The 22,300-nt window shown below is 31.0% G+C and overlaps 1 protein-coding gene across 1 annotated transcript; it reads left to right on the top strand.

The window, feature by feature from the left end:
* The first annotated feature begins 4,919 nt into the window (after positions 1–4,919).
* Positions 4,920–19,965, top strand: LOC132951886 (bromodomain-containing protein 4-like). The gene is made up of 2 exons (XM_061023923.1): positions 4,920–8,112; positions 19,521–19,965. The coding sequence occupies exons 1-2, from the start codon at positions 5,273–5,275 to the stop codon at positions 19,618–19,620; spliced, it is 2,940 nt and encodes a 979-aa protein (XP_060879906.1). The 5' UTR covers positions 4,920–5,272; the 3' UTR covers positions 19,621–19,965.
* The last annotated feature ends 2,335 nt before the right edge of the window (positions 19,966–22,300 follow it).

Below are 22,300 nucleotides of genomic sequence, written 5' to 3'. Positions count from 1 at the left end.
ATTTTATGATAAAGAAGCTACAAATCATAGTTTAGAAAAATAATTTAATATTTTTTAAGTACGTGTGACAAGGGATATCAAATCTATTTAACATAATATGTATATAAACACAGCCTTGTATAGTAATTACATAAACTAATAGTTATTTTCAAATAAAAAAAGGTGGATAAGTGGATGTCGCTCTGCTGTACAGTAGGTTACAAGTGGGTCACTGTAATGGATGGTGTTAAATTTGAATTCAATGATATAATATCATTGTATAAGAAAAACGATTCTGAGCGAAAACGGTCAGTCAGCCTATGATATTACCAAGTATATTTGATGATATTATTGTGAATAAAGTAATTTATATATAATCTATTTACGTGGAACCTTGTTTTCAATTTTCAATCCTTAATTATAAAAGTTAAACATATTTTTATAAATTTTTAACCACAAAATAATTAATAAATTATAAATTTGATAAATGTTGTCAAAATTTGAACTTTAAATACTTATAAAAAAAAATTGTGCCTATGTATTTTTAATATTTTTCAACTGCTATTGTAACAATATATCAGGAGCCTTGCATTAAATTTTCAAGCTTTTCTACTTAACAAATAAAAATATAATGATATTTATAGAAAAAAAAACTAAAAAAAATGGAAACTGAAAATGTCCGTAAACAGCTCAAAAAGAGTCAAAATATTTTCAAAATTTTATTGTGTATAGAAAATGCTAATATAAACATTCAGCAAAATTTTCAAGTATCTACAGTATTACGTTTTTTAATTACAACAAAATAAGAAAATCGTTACACGAGAAATCGAGTGAATATCAAATGTTGTAAAAATATGAATTTCAAATGCTCATAAAATTTTAATTTGACTTTCTTGTAGACATTTTTTTTTTGATAAAGGTAGACAAACTTATGGATAATCTTGTATTATATTTTCAAATCTTAGATTTAAAAATAAACATTTTTATGAATTCTCAACTCAAAATAATTGGCTAATTTTCGTGATTTTTCCGTATTTTGTCAATATTTGAACTTTAAATGCTTATAAATAAAAACTGTGACTAAGGATTTTTAAATTTTTTCATCTGCCTTTGAAACAATAACCTAGGAGCCTTCTTTTAATTTTTCAAGATTTTTTACCCAACAGATAAAATTTTATTGATATTTATAGAAAAAAAAACTAAAAAAAATGGAAATTGACAATGTCCGTAAACATCTCAAAATAAGTCAAAATATTTGGAAAATGTTATGGTGTATAGAAAATGCAATTATAAACATTCAGTCAAAATGTCATGTCCCTACGGTCATTTGTTTTAGAGTTACACCAAAAACCAAAATCGATTTTATCGAAAACAGATTTAGCGTAAAAATTCCAGTTTTTTCCTTAATTTTTCTTTTGTTTTTCACGTCGCTTTCGAAAACTACTGAGAACTTTTGACCCCCCAAAGTACCAACTAGATTCATTTTCCTATCAGAAAAGTTACTGTTGAAGAAAATCCAAGCATTTTTACTGTCCTAAAAGTTGATGAAAAAAAATAAAAAAAAACACACATCATTGTAAAATCAATACATTCATCGTTCCACTCAGAATCTAAAAGATAGGTAGATATGATTCTTAGACATATGATAGTGGTTTTATTCATAAGTGTATGCAGACGTCGGCAGAAAAGTCAATAGTAAAAGATAATAAGTCTATGTGTTCACGTAATTCTTTATTTCCACAACTGTCGGGAGTGCAGTCTATAATATACATATATAACACAAAAACTACTGTTTAATACTATTTATAGGTTTATAGTTACGTATTATGATAAAAACTGTAATGGCAGTCACTAGTCAGTTGAAGTCACACTCCCATACCTACTAAGGAGACAAGACAAATAAAGTATGTATTTTATAATTCATAATTGGTATGTGTTTCAAAATCAAGCCTTAAGTCGAGTTCAGAGTTACGTCGTCTATCGTGCTGAGTCTAAAAGTTGAGATCGGTTTAACTCTAGAAACTTCCCCGAGGAAGATCGTGTCTTGTGATTTTGTGAATGATAACATGACAACTGCGAATCAGAACATGGTAAAACCACACGACACGACCGCGACAGCTGTGAACCAGGCTTTACGGTTAATAATTTGGTATATTTGTTTTATCATTATACGTATTAACGTCAAATATAACTTTAACAGTCGTGTAAATTTATAATAAAAAAGTTTACATAGTAGTCAATAGCCCACCTTAACCACTGTGCATGCTTAAGAGTGTATTCTGTGTTTATTTCGGACATGTTCCGGAGGCCGATATAAATGATTTTCTTGCAGGTGTTATAGAAAAAATAAACTGATCATATTAAATTAAATTATTTATTAGATTAGGTACCGACATTTATGAAATACATAATTTTAGATTCTGAGTGGAGCGATGGATGTATTGGTTTTACAATGATGTGCATGTGGGTTTTTTTCTGTCGCCATCTTTTAAAACAGTCAAAACAAAAATTCTTCAATTTTCCACTTTAATAACTTTTCTAGTTTAAAAAAGAATTTAGTTGGTGTTTTTGGGGATCAATAGTAAATAATTTTCAGTTTTTTTCTTTGTAATGAGAAACACTGTACTAAATGTCATAATAATAAAATTAATAATAGAATATACTTAATTAATTGGTTACACAGCTCACAGCTGTATAAAAACAAGACTGTGAAAAATAATTTCGACTACACGTTACACAGTCGACAGACTATTTGTTTATGACTTTATATATCCACTATTAAAATCTATAATATGTAGTACCTACATACATATCTTGCAAAATTATTTTAAAATTTTATTTCTGCTTATTACGAACCAGACATATTAGGTGTATTATTTAAATATAAAAATTAACCTGCGTCCCGCAGTGTTGTTAAATATATTTAAGTTATAACTTGTTCTTTTATTTAAATAGGTAAATAGTAAATGCGATGAACTACGCTACTACCATGGGTTCACATTATTTGTACCGACGGGTCAAGTTATCGCTGTAATTCCATGAATGAATAAAAATATAATAATAAGTAATAAGTAATATCTAATAATATTAATCATAATTAAAATAACTAGATTTACCTATAAACCAAATAGTTGATAGAAAAATAATTCAACTATATACCTAATTATCTTGTCTAGTATGAAAAAACAAACAGATCTAAAATGTTATTATTAAAGTCAGATACACTTTAAACAGGGATTAATCTAATGTTTTAATAATTTAGTGCAAGTGTGTTTAGAATTAGCCATTAGGTATGCTGTGAATCGCTTTTCGATTGAAATGAGATCTTGAGTGGCTTCTTAATTCCTCATTTACCAATGAATTAGAGTTTAACCACAGGCGATGATAATCACATTTCACTCGAGTACCAAACGATTCACAATTCTTATATTTTCTTATAATATTTTAATTTAATGTGTTGAACTTTTCGAAAATAGAAATATTTTATTTTAATACTTACATTTCTAATGTTTCACTCATCCGAAATTGTTATGGTAGCGTTTAAATGCAGAAGTGTTTTAATTCTACAGTTTTACTGGTTAAAAATACAATTTAATTGTGGAACAACATATACAGCTAATAGTCTCACCAAAATAATATATAAATAACGTCTTAGTATAGTAACGTAATTAAAAATGTATAGCTACTGTTATTACTGCAATATGTTATATATATAATAGAAGGTCCACTGTCCAGTAGGTATGTAACAAACACGGTTAATGCTTTAAAAATAATAATTTCCCATAGGTATTTAATTGTCGAATGTGTGTATGTATCCTTACTATATATAGCATGAGAACGTGTTCAACTGTTTCAGCGGAGTGTAGAAGAAGCACCAAGTATACATGTTTTTTTAAAAGAAAAAAATGTACAATCTTAAAAATGATGTACCGCGTAATGTATTATGTCAATTATGCAATAATCTAGGCAATATACTTTATCGAAATGAAATGTTAAAAATTGACAACACTTCTCGTTTGCGGTGATTACCATCCATTGACGGAACACCAGTGACTAGTTTAGTTTAAATTATTAGGTCTCTGCATCATTTTGAAATTAAATAGTTATAAATGATTCTGGAAAAGAATGCGTGGAAAAATGTTAAGTATAATTTTAGTTATTTAAATTTGATTCGTCGCTCGTCAGAAATGATTTATATTATATTATGCAAACAAATCAATGTTAGCCGCATACACGTAATACACGAAACCAACTTCTAAAGGAATAAGATAAATAAAAAAAACCAAAACAATTGGCACCGGATTACTATATAATATTATGTAATATACATTACACTCATATTGTACATCCGATTCAATAAAGCTCGCGCCCGTCCGTCTGTCGAGTTGATCTTTATTGCATCGTAGTGCGGGTCGCGTGTCTATCGAAGGCATACAATACGCTTCACGGAATACACGTACGTAATTGCATTATTGTCATAATGCACTTGCGATCTGTACAATAATATTATAATAATATCAAAACCCTGTGAATGTATTTTTACATTATATGGGTACATTTTAATGGTTAATGCCCAACGCCATAATGATGCGGTAAGCATATCATTAATATGTTAACTGTCCGACAATTACGCGAAATCTCAAATCGTAGGAAAACTGATCGATACGTCGGCGGTGCCGGGGGGGGGGGGGGGGGGTAGTTGATTTGCCGTGCCCGTTTGGCGATGAAAATTCGCATCACTTTATATACGACGACGTAATATTTTGGGATCTGTCTGCTGAGCCGCCGAGGTAACGCCTATAACGTGAAAACTCGGCCGACCAATAGCTGTGAACGGTCACACGACCGCCGACGACCGCAGCCGAGCCCGGTTAAACCGACGGAATTTTACGCGTGATGCCGCCACCGCCGTTGCCGCCGTCATCGCCGTCATCGCCGCCGTAGCCGCCGTCGCCGTCGCCGCCGCCGGCCAGTGACTCTTACCGGTTTAGTAGCTGCACAGCTGTTTCGTGCGCGTGTTCGTCGATCGCGGAACTCGAGAATTTCGACAAATGTTTTGGGAAATTTTGGGTTGGATAAACCTCATATATACAATAATATTTTTTTCGTGGGGCGCGGGGTACTGTATACAATTTATTTATCAATATATTGCACGGTTCGTAAACACGAAGCTTTGCTTTAGGCCGACTCGCATTTATGCTGTTTAATGTGCGGCTCGTTGCCGCATGATGCGTACGTCTGGGAAAGTGTCGCACGTTTATATTGATATGGTGGAACAGACGACTGAAAAAATATGAAAGCTTCGCCGGACAAGACTGTGGACACTGACAACGTGGACAACGCCACTGAGGACGCGAACGTGATCGGCGATCGCGGCACTGCGGTCCTGGAATGCGACAACGTGATTGTATTGTCTTCGGAGTCCGAGGCCGACGAGGAGGAGGCGCGGGTCCGTGGCAGTGAGGAGGTCGACCAGGAGGAGGAGGTAGAGGAGGAAGAGGAAGATGAAGTGAGCAGACCACGTAAGTCTAAAAAGAAACATAAGAAACACCACCACGGGGGCTATCGTATCGGGAAAAAACATAAAAAACGGCCGAAACGGGGGAGTGGTGCAATATTTCTGTGGGCTAAAAAGCAAGAGACGCAAATACTGAAAGTATACTGCGAGGATTACGATCCGGGTATCAAACTGACCAAGACCAACGGTGTGTGGAGTTCTAGTCCCAGGTCTAAGGTATTGGCGGCAGTTCAATCGCGTTCGTCCGTCTGCGTAGACGTCGGCGAGTCACAAAACGCCAGCGACGAGTCGGTTGAGCAGAAAACACGACCGGACGATCGAATCAAAGAAAGTCCAAAATCCGACCAGCCGATACTTGTCGACCTCAACGACAACTCTATCGACTTTGTTGACACCATATCTAGCGAGGAGGACGACGACGAAGTACAGACCAGGGCCAGAATCGACCGAGCGCTCGAGATGATCGAACGGGACCCGGCATTGATGAGCGACATGAAGATTCCGTGTCCAACCATCGACGCGACCGCGGATATCAAGTTACCCGAAGGTACGACAATCCACCAGATCAAGGTCGAGAACGTCGCGATCAACGGGGCCGTTTCCGGGACGACGCCGCCGCTGTTATCACCCAATACGCCGCCGGTGCAGCGCAAGTTGGGCGAGGTGACCATTACGTCGCAGCAGCAGCAACAAAACGAACCGTTGAATTTGGAAACCGTAAGTAAGCGATCTGCCTTGGAAATACGATTACAGGAGCCGCCACTTAAGAGAAAACGCGTAGACAAGCTGCCTGCGAAACTGCCGTTGGCCGGCGAGCAGGTGAAACGCGAATGGGATCCGCTGTCCGAGCTGAAGGAAGTGCTTTCAGACCCCGGACTGTGCGTGCCCGACCCGTTGCTCGTGCCCAGGGCCAGACTGGCCGCCCTGGTGGCCAGCCCGGCCACTGAAATCCCGAAACTCTTACGAACGCCGGCGATGATGCCACCACCGCTCCCGGACCATGACCTGTTTGCTGTCTCGCTGTCGCATCTCCGGTCCATATTGCAGCAGCAGCCGGGCTACGTGGACGACCGCAAGTCGGACAGCAACCAACCGTCGAACATTGATCAAATGCTGTGGTTGTCGTACCTGTCGAAAGACATGGCCGGCGTCGACACCGACCTGATATCAACCATGTTGAGCATCCTACTACCCAACTCGACAACCGCTCAACAATCGTTTAGCTACCCTCAAGATAAAAGCCAATGGAACGACATTTATTTCGACGGCAATATCGAACCACCATACAATTCCACGCCCGGTTACAGCAAATCTGACGATTATTGTGCGTCGGTGTCGCCACTTCCACCGCCGCCGCCGCCGCCGCCGCCACCGCCACCGCCACAGATATTACCAGCGCCACAGCAGTCGCATCCACTGTTATTACCACCATCACAGTCACAAATGTTACCACCACCAACAGCTGTACAACCTCCAATATTATCACCGCAACAGCCTCAGAAACACCAACAATCACAACTGTTGCCACCACCACACATGCAGCAGCAGGTGCCGCGACTTTTGCCCAAGCGCCACAACACGACGCCACAACTGCGGTTGCCGTCACATCCACAGCAAATGCCACAACTGTTGCCGTCACATCCACAGCAAATGCCACAGCTGTTGCCGTCGCGTCCACAGCAGTTAATACAACCACAGCTACAGCAACCGGTCCTGCACCGTCAGTCGAAACGACGGGCTTGTCAAGAGCTGTGCTGCAACGGGTCACCGTCATCGTGCTACGGGGGTAGCTGCTGCCCCAAATCGGGCAATTATAGTCCGTTCACCGCATCATCCCCTAACGGATGCAATCCGTTCACCGTGTCTCCCGGCGACTGCAATCCGTTCACCGCGACTCCTGCTGCCAGTTGCATTGGCGGCAATCCGAAAACATGTGCCCCGTACGCTGCGCCAGGCGTGATGCCAACTTGTTGTTTTCCATCGGAAATCGGTTGCGCGTACAACGGCCAATCTCCGTCGCCAATTCCGCCGCGAAATACATCCGTATCGCCTCGCAACCGCGCTCAATACAACTACCAATCCGGTCAGGGGCAACAGCTACAGCAGCAGATGTCGATGACGGAGGGTGGCAATGGCGTCAACGGCTGTTGCATTGGTGTCACCAGCTGTAGCAGTGGTGTCGTCGGCTGCAGTAGTGGCGTCGTCGGCTGTAGCATTGGCATCACCGGCTGTAGCAGTGGCGTCATCGGCTGTAGCAGTGGCGTTGCCGGCAGTAGCAATGGCGTTGCTGGTAATAACAGTGGCGTCAACAGCAGTAGCAATGGCGTTGCTGGCAGTAACAGTGACGTCAACAGCAGTGTTAGTGGTGGAACCGTTAGCGACATCGGCATAGACTATCAATGTTCAACTACGACCAATAAACCGAAAACGCCATTGCCAACGACTCCTACCAGCGGTGACGCCGCTCAGCCGGTGTACAGGCCCAAAATCAAAGTCAAAGAGCATTTGATCGACCCGAACGCGAAACCGAGACTTTTGAACATCGAAGGTGCCCTTCATCTGGCTGCAGGGCATGACCTGTTCAGTTCGTCTCTTTGGCACCCATTGTTCGGCAGGTAACTATCACAACACGCATTAATAATAACAACAATATATTATGGTACTGCATTTATCGTGGTACCATAGTATCAGGATGAACGTGTAGGTCGTAACAAACCGTAATCCCGTGAATACCTAGTCCCGTTAGCCAAATTTCAACAATAAAAACGGTATTTTATAGTACGACTGCAGCGTTTATAAAAACAATTTTGTCAACAAACATTTTCCAGGTATAATCGTAAACTTGTTCTTTTATTCATTCTTATTTAATACTGTTTTGTCGTGTTTTACAATAGTATGGATGCATTCCAGCGAAAAAATGTATGTTTAAGGTCGCTGAAATCGTGTGTTTAAAACTGAAAAATGGGTAATTTTGTAATTTTGTAAAATGTATAATAAATATATTATCAGTCCAAACTATTATCTATTCGAGTGAAATATATAAGGTATAGTGTTTTAATTTCAAATTAATTTAACTTATGAGCTTAAAGTATTTTATAGTAATATTTTTTTTAGATAATAGAATTTTACAATAATTATTATTTGATAGAAACAATTACCGAATACTAATTTTATGTTATTTTGTAGATTTATTATACCTAGTTAGTTATTATTTGTCTTATGATTAAACGATATCGGATACTGTGACCAATTGAACAATAATTGAGTAAATAAAAATACGTTACGAGTATTTAAACTTAACTATTTAACTATGAAAAAAGATTATTATTCTATATGCTATACTTACTATAATTATTCATTTTTAAAATCAACGACAAACCAAAAGTTTAATAAACTCATTTTACAATGGATATATAACTTACTTGATACTTCAACTGTAAAATGTATTTAAAAATAAACACCCTACAAATTAGAATGATTTATAAACAATTGGAATTGAAGACAACGCCTAGTTTTCTAAATATGACGTTGTTTATGTAAATTCGTCAAGTTTCATCTATATTTAATTTCACGGATTTAGAAGATAAAAACAACTTTTTGTATTTAATTGTAATATACCTATTTCATGTGTTAAGCACCATATTGTGAAATGTTGACCTAATGCTATATTCGTTATTTATTTTAAATTTTCTTCTACACAGATATCTGCTGCAAAACTATTTGTGTTCAAAAGCATAACAATTTTGAATTTAAATAAATAATTTATTTATCAAAACAAGTTTTATAGTTTATAATACTACAGAATCTATATCAATATTATGTTAAAATGTAATATGTTTAATTTGTGTCTTGTAATTTTCTGAATTTATCAAATTTTATTAACAGGATATCCAACAAAACTTTTTCAATTTGAAATTCGAAATAATTTATATTATTCATTTTAAATTCAAATTCTTTGCCCATATATTCCGTTGGTTCTTTTTAATAATGTGAATATGTATAGGTACTATGTTACGGACAAATTTCAGATTTGATTGGTTTTAAATGTCATATTTTCTATCAAATGACCGTTGGTTCCATTTATTTGTTCGTTTTTTTCGTTCAGTTCAAAAACATTCATTTATACTAATAATTCGTAAATAATTAAACAAATAAAAAAAAATATATTTATAAATAATAATATAATTTTAACCTGTATATTATTATCTACTGTTATAGAAATTAAATCTTAAAAGCTCTTTGGTTTCTAATGGAGTACCTATACCTATTTTATATATCTATAGATGTTTTTTTTATTAATAGGTACAATGTACCTGGTACACACTAACCTACTGAAATACATTTTTTACTTTATTTTTATCAAAGGGTAATTTTATTTTTATTTTTTGATTATTATTTAAAGCAAAATGAAATATACTTGAATATGTCTGGAATAAAACATAAACAACGAATATAATACAATATGTTGGGCTAAGCGTTTTAAACAAATTTTGTAACAAAAAATATAGATCTATTATAATATATTATATTTAATTGTATTTGCTTCATAAAATTGTATGGAAATTACTAAGTTATTATAATGAAAAAACGATTCCAATAAATACAATAGATATAAGATGCTATGCTTAGTTGTTATCTACTACAATCGTTTTTAAGCTCTCTAGCCACATTTTACATTTCTATACACGGCTTGATTCCGTTGTACAGACGATAATAGGACAGATTTCTTTAGACATTATTTTAAGTCGCTAAGATATCTAAATCATTGAAATATGATTACCTAATATTATACTTGGAACATATTTTATATACCACCGCATTCAATGACCTAAGACTATGCTATAAAATTACGGTATAGTAAAATATGTGAACCTTTAACGATATAAGTACCTACCAACCATAATTTTTGGATAATAACTAATATAATTTTTGTTTTTAATTTCACACAGCATAACATTTTTAGCATAGGCTATTAAGTCTTATAATGAATAAGTTACATGCCATATATTTAAACAGGTAATATTTTAAACTTAATTTCATAAAATCCTTGTTTCAGAATAATTCTTTTACTTACTTACTTAATGAAAATATTTTAAATGTTTTGTGTAAATGAAATGCATTTATTAAAAACTGATCTCTAGTCAAAAATACCTCTGTATAATATTATATAGAACTGGTAAAAAAAAATACTTACCTAGCTATGTAGAATAGTCGATAGAATATGTGTGTGGAGTTCACAAACGCAGAGAAAAGGGATTATAGAATTAGAGTAACGAATGAGAAGAAAATGGCTGTCATATTATTGCATATTAGTAAAAACAATAATATAAAGATGTAAACTTTATCAATCATTTTTTTTCTCAAATATTTTACGTCTTAACTTATATTTTTAAATATATTCAACGTTTGTCATATTATATTGTTTTATTGCAAGGATTGAAAAATAAAAACATAAGTTACTTATCTGTAAGTATTAATTTTTCTATACACTTTTCCAAATGAGAATCGATTTCTTCTCCTATATATATGAATATATATTAAATATATTATATAATTGTTATCAGATGATAAACCTACCTAGTTATTTGCTAAAAGTAATACACTCTAAAATTACATTCCTACGTTAATTTTTTTTTTAATTATTGTTGTTTTAATTAAATTCCATTTATTTTTAGTAATTTATGTTATTAATTTAATGTGGACATTTTGCTATTTTTACTCTTCAAGTTTATTTAATGCAAAACACTTCATCACAGATTTACCGCAAGTGTAAACACATAGATAAAAAGGTAATCAATTTAAATTTGATGCATGTTTTTAATTTTTATTAGATCGTATTTTATTAGTTTTTAATATAGTTTTTATTTCTATTCTTTAAAATTTAAAATTTGCTAATACAAAATTATAATATATAATAATATTATATTTATAATAGTTAAATATATAATACAATATAGAAAATAGAAGAACTAATCCTTTGACTAGGTTATAAAAAAATTGCATAAATTCTCATTAATTAAATATTTTAATGAAGTGTTTATATTATTTAAATTAACTATTGATCACGATATACATGATAATTAAATATAAATTCAATATTTTTCACGTTCTTATTAAGATATCCAAAAATTGTTTTAGTAAACAAATTAAGCTTGTTTTCTATTTTAAATATCTTGAACTTGCTTAGTTTTTGTATTTTTTTTTTTGTGTTAGTTTATGGAATACATTTAAATTTCAAAGTTACTATTATTATTTAACTTTATGTTGCTTCTCAGGCAAGCTTAGCATGTGTTAAGGAAAGTTTGAGCACGTTGCTTAAAATCTTCAAGACTAAACAATACAATTAATATATTATGTTATTGTATTTTTATTTTATTCATAAATACGGGACAAGCCCAAAAAACAATAAGGTTGAAATATATAATGTTAAATTGATGTTACAATATATTATTATGATAATTAATTACTAATATACACATAATATATATATATATATATACAATACTTTATTATGTTTTGTTTGAAATTTTTTTGTTTTTATATCAAAATCAAACCGTTCAAAATAAAAGTATAAGAGTATTATAGTCTAGTATTATAACCTAACCTATTTTTAACCATTGGTATTTAATAAATTGTTGAAAAATAATATTATTAGCTACCCATAGATGCGAGTTATAATAAACTTCATTTTTATAAGTAGGTAGGTACTTGCATTTTAAATTTACAATAAGGTATATTATAATTATAAGCATTCTGTTGATAACATTAAACGAGAATATATGTTTTTAAGTATAGTAATTGCATGATTCACGCATTAAAAATGTTGAACTCTAAATTGATTTTATTTTTTATCTTCCTGCCAGACCCATTATTCATCCAGACTTAATGTACCTATACTGTTATCGATTAAATTGTGTTCCCCTCTAAAGTAATTTCTTACCCAAAAATTCTTTTATTCTACTTTTCATAAAAACATCTTTATTTTAGATCCCCTAAAACAAACATTAATATATTTTATAATACCTACCTACTTTTCCTTATCTTATTTTACGTGTAATGCAGGATGTTACCATCCATATCAACTTAGGATAATGGTTAATGATATTGTTTTGTTTGATTATTCTTCTAGAGTAAATATAATGTAGTAATGTACATAATAATAAAAAGATATATTTTCACTTTTTCTTTTATCTTTTTGTATATTTACTTAAAGTGTATATCATGAAGATCTGACATTTTTATTTACGCCGATATTACATTTAAATATGTCAAAATGTTGAGATGGATAAGAGTAGTATTGGAAGCTAAATAATTCTTTTTGTATAAATATCTATGATTTGTTTTCTTTAATATGCTGATAAAAAATATAAGTACGGAGGTATTATTGGATTAGCATTTGTTGAACTGAGAACACTTCATTGACGTAGGTACTACATACAATTCGTATTTTTTTTTAGAAAATAGCTTATGAAAAGTTTAAAAATCTTGTTGGTTTGTATTTTTGTAAAAGTAAAAAAATTAACAAACAAAATTACAATCCAAATCAAATTTAATATGGAGTAACTACAGTATTTGATAAAATTATTTAGTTTTCTTGGACTGATGATATTGTATTACCGCAGGATATATATTTTTTAAATTAACTCATTTGTTTTCCCATTAGGTTCAATTTACCTTTAAGTTGTTAACTCCTGAATAATTATGATTATCTAAGTTAGTTAGGCACAATTCCTATAAAATCACATTTTTTAAAAAATAATATTCCCATCTTTTTATTAAGAAAAATATTGCTTTTGTTTCATATTAGTTTTAGAAAATATATACACATCGACAATATTTTTACTATAGAACACCTCTAAAATAAAATAAAACTATAGTCAACATTTTATGAACTTAAATGGGTAGATAGTTATTTTAATTTTATCAATTTACCTTATCTCGTACGAATATGGTTTATTCATCAAGATACGTCATGTAACATGTTTTTTTTATTTAGACTTTGTAAAACAATTAGTCTCGGCAATTAGGTATTTAGGTAGGGCGATAATGGAATTATCTAGAAAAATATAAATGTACACAAATCAAATATTGAAGCCTGTATGGTTGAAGAAATATAAAATAGGAACGATAATATATTGTTACTCAAAGGATAAAATATATTGAAGGGGATGTTTGAAGTGGCGATCGTTAATTGGGCCATATTTTATTAACCTGCTTCGTATACAATATATATTTACTTTTTATTACCCACAAATGTGGGTAATGTGGCAATTGGGCCACAAATGTTTAACACAAAAATAAACGAATATATAATATTTATTAATTTGTTACAGTCATACCTATATAAATTAACATTATTTTTGAATACATATAAAATATAAAACTAGGCACCTACATAGAACGAGTCAATTAATTATTAATTTTTTTTCAATTATTACCTACATAAAATACAATTATTCTTTTAAATGATCTGATATACCTAGATATCATAAATTCAAAATTGGCTGTCTTCCTTCTTCGTATTTTTTAATATTATTAAGAATAAAATTCATTCGAAGTAAAGTTGGTTCCTGGCTTTTAATGTTCCAATACGCTTCTAATTTTAATAAAAATGCTTGCCAAATTAAATAATAAAAAATCGTTCAAAATAGAGGCATCGAATCAACTTGTTTTAAATGTAAAATGTTTGTGGCTCAATTCTCGAGCGCCTGTTTGAAGAGATAAAAATGGACTACATCTACATGTATGTGACAACTTTGGGTCGCTGAAGTGAAAATTGGGGAATATCACAATTCGTTGGGTTGTTGTGGAAAGTTCAGAAAGAGATTAATTTAATAAATGTTGAAAGGACTGAAAAAAAGTAAAGTATGGAAAATCGAAAATGAAAGAAAGGTGTATAATAATATGTAGATAGTGTAATACCAATATGTTTTATTAAAATTCTCAACAAATTAGATAATGAATGACAAATTAAAAAAACTATCATTCAAATTTAACCTTGAACAGTTAACAATTAACATTTAATACTTTATATTATTTAAGCTAGGTATATTTATAAACTGTATAATATATAGTTACTATCATCTTAAATGCTACTTTTTATTATAGTAATGTATAACTAATTGACATTTTAACTAACTATTTAAAAGTTGATAGGTAAATGGTTAAAAGCATAAATTCGAAATAAAATTATATTCGCAATATAACTCACGCTTATATTATAACTCGAGTATAATATGGTGAAAAAATGGAAAAAAACCGTGAAATTTAGAAAAACTAAACCTATACTGCGGTTGATCTAACTGCTGTTGTGGTATCCCTGGAGCAGCATACCTACTATACAAGATCCATCAAAATCATTCAAATCAAGATTTAAAAATATAATTAATGAAACAATCATTTTTTGAAATGGACTTCGCAGCTAATGTATATCCTAATACTGCCCAACACATTACCAGAGACGTATAACTCGTTAGAGTATCATCGTATTTCTATAATTGATTGACGAGTGGTAGATCGATTAAATTTAATTCATCAACTCTTATAATACGCCGTGGGTTTTGTTTTTCTGTGGGACGCCTGGTATTAAACTAGTATTAAGTATTAACCACGCACATATTATTTTATACCTCGTTACTCATGTGATTCAATATGATATATTATCCATCTACCCAATCACGTTTATACATTAAAAAAAAATGTTTTAATGTCTATTGCCTATTACCAGAGGTGCATTAAGTTGCCCCTCAACTATATAGTATTATTTTCGATACACTTTGGATGTGGTGAACCTACAAGTTATAATACTTTATGATAGTGGTGAATTTTCTTGAACTATGAGCAGGGCGGTCAAATGATTTTGTCATGTGGCTGTTTTTTAACATAAACAATTTGATCATTAAAAATATAATTTATGGTTACTGTTTTATACCAACCTCTAAGCCATTATAAAGATTTAAAAAAAAGGTCATGGGATTTCTCTCCCTCATAATTCCCCCCTCTTTTGACCACCACTGACTTACTTTATTATACAATATTATTATTGCAATAGTATGAAGTCTGTATTCGTAAAATCAGTACACATATTGTCGTATACCGATATGAAACTCATCACGAACGTACAACACAACAAAGTGTATTTGTGTATTTTTTTCAGTTATTTTGCAGTGATAGTGTGCTGTATGAGTTTCAGACAGGGACTGGTACCTTTTGTTTTTTCAGTTCCGGTCTGGTTCCGGTACCTACTCAATTATTTCATTAAAAGGTCATAGTTCCGGTTTATATTTAAAAACATATAAACTAATAGTTAAGGTCAGGGTTCTGGTAAAAACCGGTATTAAATGGTTTTAATATTTGTATACAAAAAAAACTAGATTCGGTTTAATTTTTATAAATAAATTAATTAATAACATTCATTACATATACCTATATCAAAATAATATAATGTAAGTACAAATGGCCATTTAAATTTTAAGATTTCCTTAGAAATAAACCGTTCTAAACAAATACAATGCTAGTTTATCAAAGCTCTCCGGGGAATATAATATTATACGCATTTATCCGAAAAAATTATGACGAGGGTAAAAAAAATTAGATATTATATTTTCATCTAAAAATATAGGTCCCAGTTTTGGTTTTAGTTTTTAGAAAATATTTCAATAAGATATCTGCTCTCGTTATTTTAAGGGCTTAAAATTTCAGATCCGGTTCTTTTTGGTTCGGTTCCAGTCCTAGGTTGTAGGTACATTATAAATGTGCAGTACGTATACCAGTATACAAATTGGTTTCTAAGTTGGATAACAGTATTAGTTTATTTTTACTACCTACCATATGTTAGATTAATATAATATTTGATAAATAAGTGACATCGGAATGAAAAAAAAAACTTGTAAATTATAATAATTATTATATTTTCATCAGTACAAAAAAAAAGTTATATTACAAAATATGTTTAAAAACCAACGAGACAATTTTAGATCAGCGAAAACCTTGATAAATTGTAACCTTATAAGATAATTGATATCGCACAATAAAATTGCAATTTTTGCCTTGGATATAAAAATAATATCCCAAAATACAACTAAAGAGAACAATATCGTAAAAAAAATTCAATAATTTTGTTCATATAATTTTTAAATAGATTGTATTAAAATTTTAAAGGTGAAATATATTGGTTATTATATTTGCGATGATTATTCGCTGTGGGTGTGTTTGTAAAAATTTGTCTGCTCGTCAGTTATCAAAGTAATTAAATCATCATTAATTCGAAAATTGTATTTTGAACAACTTAAATCATAAAGTAGGAAGTAGGTTGTCGATTATAATTTGTATTTTAAATTGTATATTTTGTTACACGCTTCATTAACTGTATTATGAACTGTTTATATCAATTACGTTTTGAATTCATTAAAAGCACGTATAACATACCTATATTATATTATAATATTAACTAAAATTGAAATTCCACTAACCTAATTCTTAGAAAGTACCATATTATATTATGCATAAGAGTAAATCATAATTATGATTTCGCTATTACATACTTTTATGGTAATAATTCATCTGGAAGATCAAAATTAGCTCTTAATAAATTAGTATATTATTATTGTAGACGAGAGACGATGTTATAATAACAACAAACCATAATATAGATATTAATACGGAATGCATTTTAATATTTATACGTATATTTGCGTAGATGTAAATAACTTAAAACTAAATTTACGCCCAATGAAAACGTAAATGTCCTTTTATATAGCGATATAGGTGTACACATGGACGAAAGTGATTACAGTAGTTTATATAATGTAGCACGGACCAAATAATATAGAATAGTTTAGTATATTGACAATATTGAGTGTTTGCATTCCGTTTATTTATTCATTATGTTTGATCCTCTTTTTTTTTTTAAGCAAAAAGCATGACGTTAACTTCATTGCAATTACTATACTTGTCTTGTCAAATTCATTCGCTATTGGATCGCTGTTAGAAAATTATGAAAAAAAATATCCTAAACATTACATTTTCAGTCAAACGTAAAAATCCCGAGAAAATAAATAAATGACATGCCGTAAGAGTTTTTTTTTTAGTCTATAGATGATATTATGCATTTTTAACGAATGTCCGGACGTCTGAAAAATTGCATCTTGAGTTGACATTTTTAATTACAATCATTTTACTTTATCGAGTTACTAAAACTATATTATTGAATTATAATAACTTTGTTAAAAACTTACTACAAACTTTCAAAATATAAATTTTAACAAGTGGAATTAAATATATATATATATTATAATCCTCAAAAAACGTACGATGGGCAGAGCGTGACTAATACAATTTTTTAATTTATTCTAAATATTACCTGCTATCTTATTAACCTTTACCTAAGAGAAAAATTAATTTTTGTATTTAAATTTTACTGCGGAAAAGTAATTGAAGAAAGTTTAAATACACAAGTAAAATTATGATATATTAAACGAATTATTTTGTATAAAATGTAACTCTGAATTCACTTTTATTGTTTCTATAATATGAAGAATAAAATATTTTATTTTATGTAATACCTAAATCATTTTGAAAATTCCATAATTTTTTCTTACTAGAAAGTTGCAATTCTTAACGTATATTTTTATATGGATTGTCATCAGATAATCGAAATAAATGTTGTTGTAAATATAACTAAATTAAGTATTATGTAGGTAAGTATTAAAATTCTGTAGAACGTTACAAAATTGCATGACCTATATATTATTATATTACAATGAAGGTATGTAAAAGTGCGTTATATAATTACTGTTAATTACTATTCCATTGCGGTGTTGTTACAAATTATGAACGAAAAATTTTGCTAACCAATTATTAATTACCGTTAAAAATATTGTAACTTTTAATCATTTTCTAGTTTATCTTTCGACGAAGACACCTGCAGTGTTGAAATATGCTGAATAAAATATCACTGCCATAGATTTTGTTTTTATTAATAGTAAAAAATTTAATATAACTATTTTAGTGTCACGGACGATGATTTTTATTTACGAGTTCGTACGCAATACCTATACCTAGCCATACGATATAATAATATAAGTAAAATGGTCGTAGCACGCAGTACACTGCAGTAAACCGTTATTAGCGCATAAATATCTTAGTATTGTTGTTTCATAGTGTTATTAATGTCGTAATTATTATGGACTGTATTTATTTATTTAAAACAACTATACACCGTTCGACGATGAGTTTATTGACGGATATTGTTGAAATAATATTATAATAATTTATATACACTGCATATAACCACTACTCGATATAACTACCTGTTTATACTCCAGTCGTACGACAAATCCATAATGTAAATTACGTTGATGTGATGAATCCAGGGTGTTTTTGTAAAATTATAAGACATTTATATTTCTAATTTATTTTATGGTATCTTATCCGGTATGACAACCCTTGGTTTGAGTTTCATATTTTTTATGGATTAATAATCTCATTTGAAAGTTAATCAAATTGTTGGTTGTATATTATACACTGGTTCAAAATTATGTGTTATAATAATTGGTCAATATTCGTTGTTTATGCATCAATAAAAAAAATAAAATAAAGTAGAACATACAGTTTTACATATTTTTATGTACCAACGTTTGGAAAAATAAAAAAAAAACAGTGCAAAAATTTAATTTTGGTTGAATACAACGTGTCGAGTGAAAACCGATATCGTATTATTACTTCTCCCCACTAAAAAAAAAATTAAAATTACGGTGAAGACGACCGTTATTGTAAAAACCATATATTATGATAGTAGGTACCTAGGTGTCTGTCGTTGTGTCTGCCTCTTTACCCCCCCCCCCCCCCCACCCCACAAAAAAAACATCCTGTAACGGTTGCACGGTCCATTATAATATATCGTAGGTACCTATGTTATTTCTATCGATGTCCATCGCGTGCGATATTTCGGGCGTTTTATTAAATTTTTTTTTTTTGAACTCCGTCTCAAATATTTACTGAGTTTAACCGTTTGTTGTTTCAGCCAAGCAAAGCCGTACGGCTGTCGGTGGCAATGGACAACTCCAGTCACCACATCCGCGTCGACTTCTTCGGACGACAGGCCCGCCGACACCAAACGTTGAGTCGGCAAAACCACTGACCGGAGCGACGGGGACGACAATGTAATATATATAATATATTATATATATGTGTTTATATTTATATATATAAGCGGCGCGCCAACAGTATTTGTTTATTTATTTATTTATTATTATCGTTTTACTTGTTTTACGACCCTCCACGCATACCCATTTGGAGGACTCATATAATATTATCTCGAATATATACTATCCCACCCCCTCCCACACACCCACCACACAATCTGGTTTGGATTTGACATCAACATTTTTTGTCAAATACAATTCCGACAAGACGTGTACAACTGTATACTATAGCATTGTATTATAATATATAAATATATATATATATAAATAACGTTTAAGATAACGTTGTATATTTTATTATTATGTATAAAATATTCCCCTTAGAGTATAGTATAATATTATTATGTATGTTTGATGTATGTAAGTATTGTATGTAGTATCAAGTATAGCGGCCTGTGTCGGCCCGCGAGACACTGCCGCCGTGGCCGTAGGAATCGATTGACCTCGACCTTTGCACTACTTTGCGTCGAGGCATACGATCGCTATAATACCCTACTGGTTGGGGGACCGACTTCCTCCTAAAGACTTTCCGCTGTCGGTCGTCGCAATTCCTGCGACTGTAAAATGTCTGTTTAGACAATTATATGTGTACATAATATTACCATTGTGTACAACGTTGTATTTGTGGTGCTGAATGAAAATTCATTTTCGTCATAAAATGTACTGTTAGTCTCTGTTCTTTTATTGATTTATTATTGTTCTTTTATTGATTTATTATCGTTCTTTGTATTAATTTATTATCGTTTGATAGTTTGTTTTTTATTCGGAAAACCGTTTACCATACACAACCACGCAACCACGTGCGCGCGTGCGCGCGTGTATGTATATTTGTATAGCGTGTGTTGATTTTTTTTTTTGTAAATTTGTTGTTTTTTAAAAAAAAAACAAAAACCTATTTTGTTTCTCGTTTATTTTTTGTGTTACATATCAGCTATTGCTTGGTTATATTTTCTGTGTACTTTGGTATGCTTGAATTTATTACAATTTTATTGTTTTTTTTTTTACGTTCTACGTCAATTATTGTAGCCATTGAATTTTTGAATTTAAATATTTATTTATATCGGTTGAATGTTGAATGTCTTGTTTGAAATATATTTTATTTTACGTAAATTATTATACATTGATCCATATAAAATGGAACTTCATATTATGGAAATGCTGTATATTATTACAATATATTAACATATTATATTATATTATTATAATCAATATTGATTTTGAATACTAGTCTCTTAAATTATAAGATATCTATATAAAAGGAAAAAATAAATAAATAATATACTAAAAAAATATACATCATACAATACCTATACAATGTATGTATAACTATGTGTCTATGTGTTATAATATTGGAATATTATTAAATGTCAGTGTGTAATAAATGTCGATTATACGTGGTATTATAATATGATTATAATTTATAATAATTTAATATGATATTAATTAAGCTTTAGTATAATGTAAACTATACGAATAATATACGTACTATATATTCTATAGTAACGTAAATAATAATGAAAACAAAAACTGTATGTAATGAAAAAAATTTGGTCATATTATTATTATTACTATTATTATTACAGTAACCGATATTTGATAAGTAACTATATTATAATATCATATTATTAATGAGCTGTTCCTGCAGTACACGTGCAAAAAACCCCTAATCACTCATTTTCGCATTTGTGTTTTATTTATTGTTTAATTTTAGCTTTAAAACTTAATCTTAGATCGTCATAAAATGATGTAAGAAAATATTCCTCTACCCCATAGAAAGTCTGATTAGGTTTTAATTTAATTTTGTTTATTGTTTATTTATTTTTTTTAAATTTTGTCCTGAGAAGTTGAAGTCATTTGAGTTGAAAGCGATTATATCATACCTAATATAATTCAATACTTTTAAGCATATATTATACAATTATTATTAATTATTATTAATTTTGTAAAATGTAAACAGAATAAAATCAGCAAAAAAAAACACATAAACTATATACTTTAATAATATAACAATATTGATTTAATTGTAATAACTGTGTTTTTATATGGTTGTACTCTTTGTTTTCGTATACCCGCTGTCTGTTGTGTGAGTCATTCGTGTCACCAAAAAATGAGCCGTCACACGTATGTATAAAATATATAATATAATATATTACAGGTGCAACACTTCCAGCTGTATGATTTATACATAGGAAACAAAGACGCGCTTAAATGGAGCTCGTGACGAGTCGTTCAGAATACGGTAAGTATACAGGGCGATTTACGGAATTGAGAATATTAAGCTCCTCTAACATTTATACGAATTCTAAATTTTGGAACTTCAAGTATATGGCCATATTTTCAAATACTTAGAATTTTCATATCAATAATATAGCGTCCTGTGTCAATAGACATTCATATTTAGATTATGAGGGGAGCGATGAATGTATTGGCATCACAACGATGCGTGTGTTTCCTTTTGTTCCCAACGTCACCTGGTAGCATGTTGGATCTAGTTGGTACATAGGGAGAATTACAATTAAAAGTACTTTTCAAAATAACCAAAAACAAAAATAAATTGAGAAAAAACTGGAATTTGTTAGAGTAGAGACTTTAATAATTT

Source organism: Metopolophium dirhodum, chromosome 9 (assembly GCF_019925205.1).
Source record: "Metopolophium dirhodum isolate CAU chromosome 9, ASM1992520v1, whole genome shotgun sequence".
NCBI lineage: Eukaryota > Metazoa > Arthropoda > Insecta > Hemiptera > Aphididae > Metopolophium > Metopolophium dirhodum.
The sequence above is the reverse complement of the archived record's forward strand: the minus strand, read 5'-3'. Positions and strand labels throughout refer to the sequence as shown.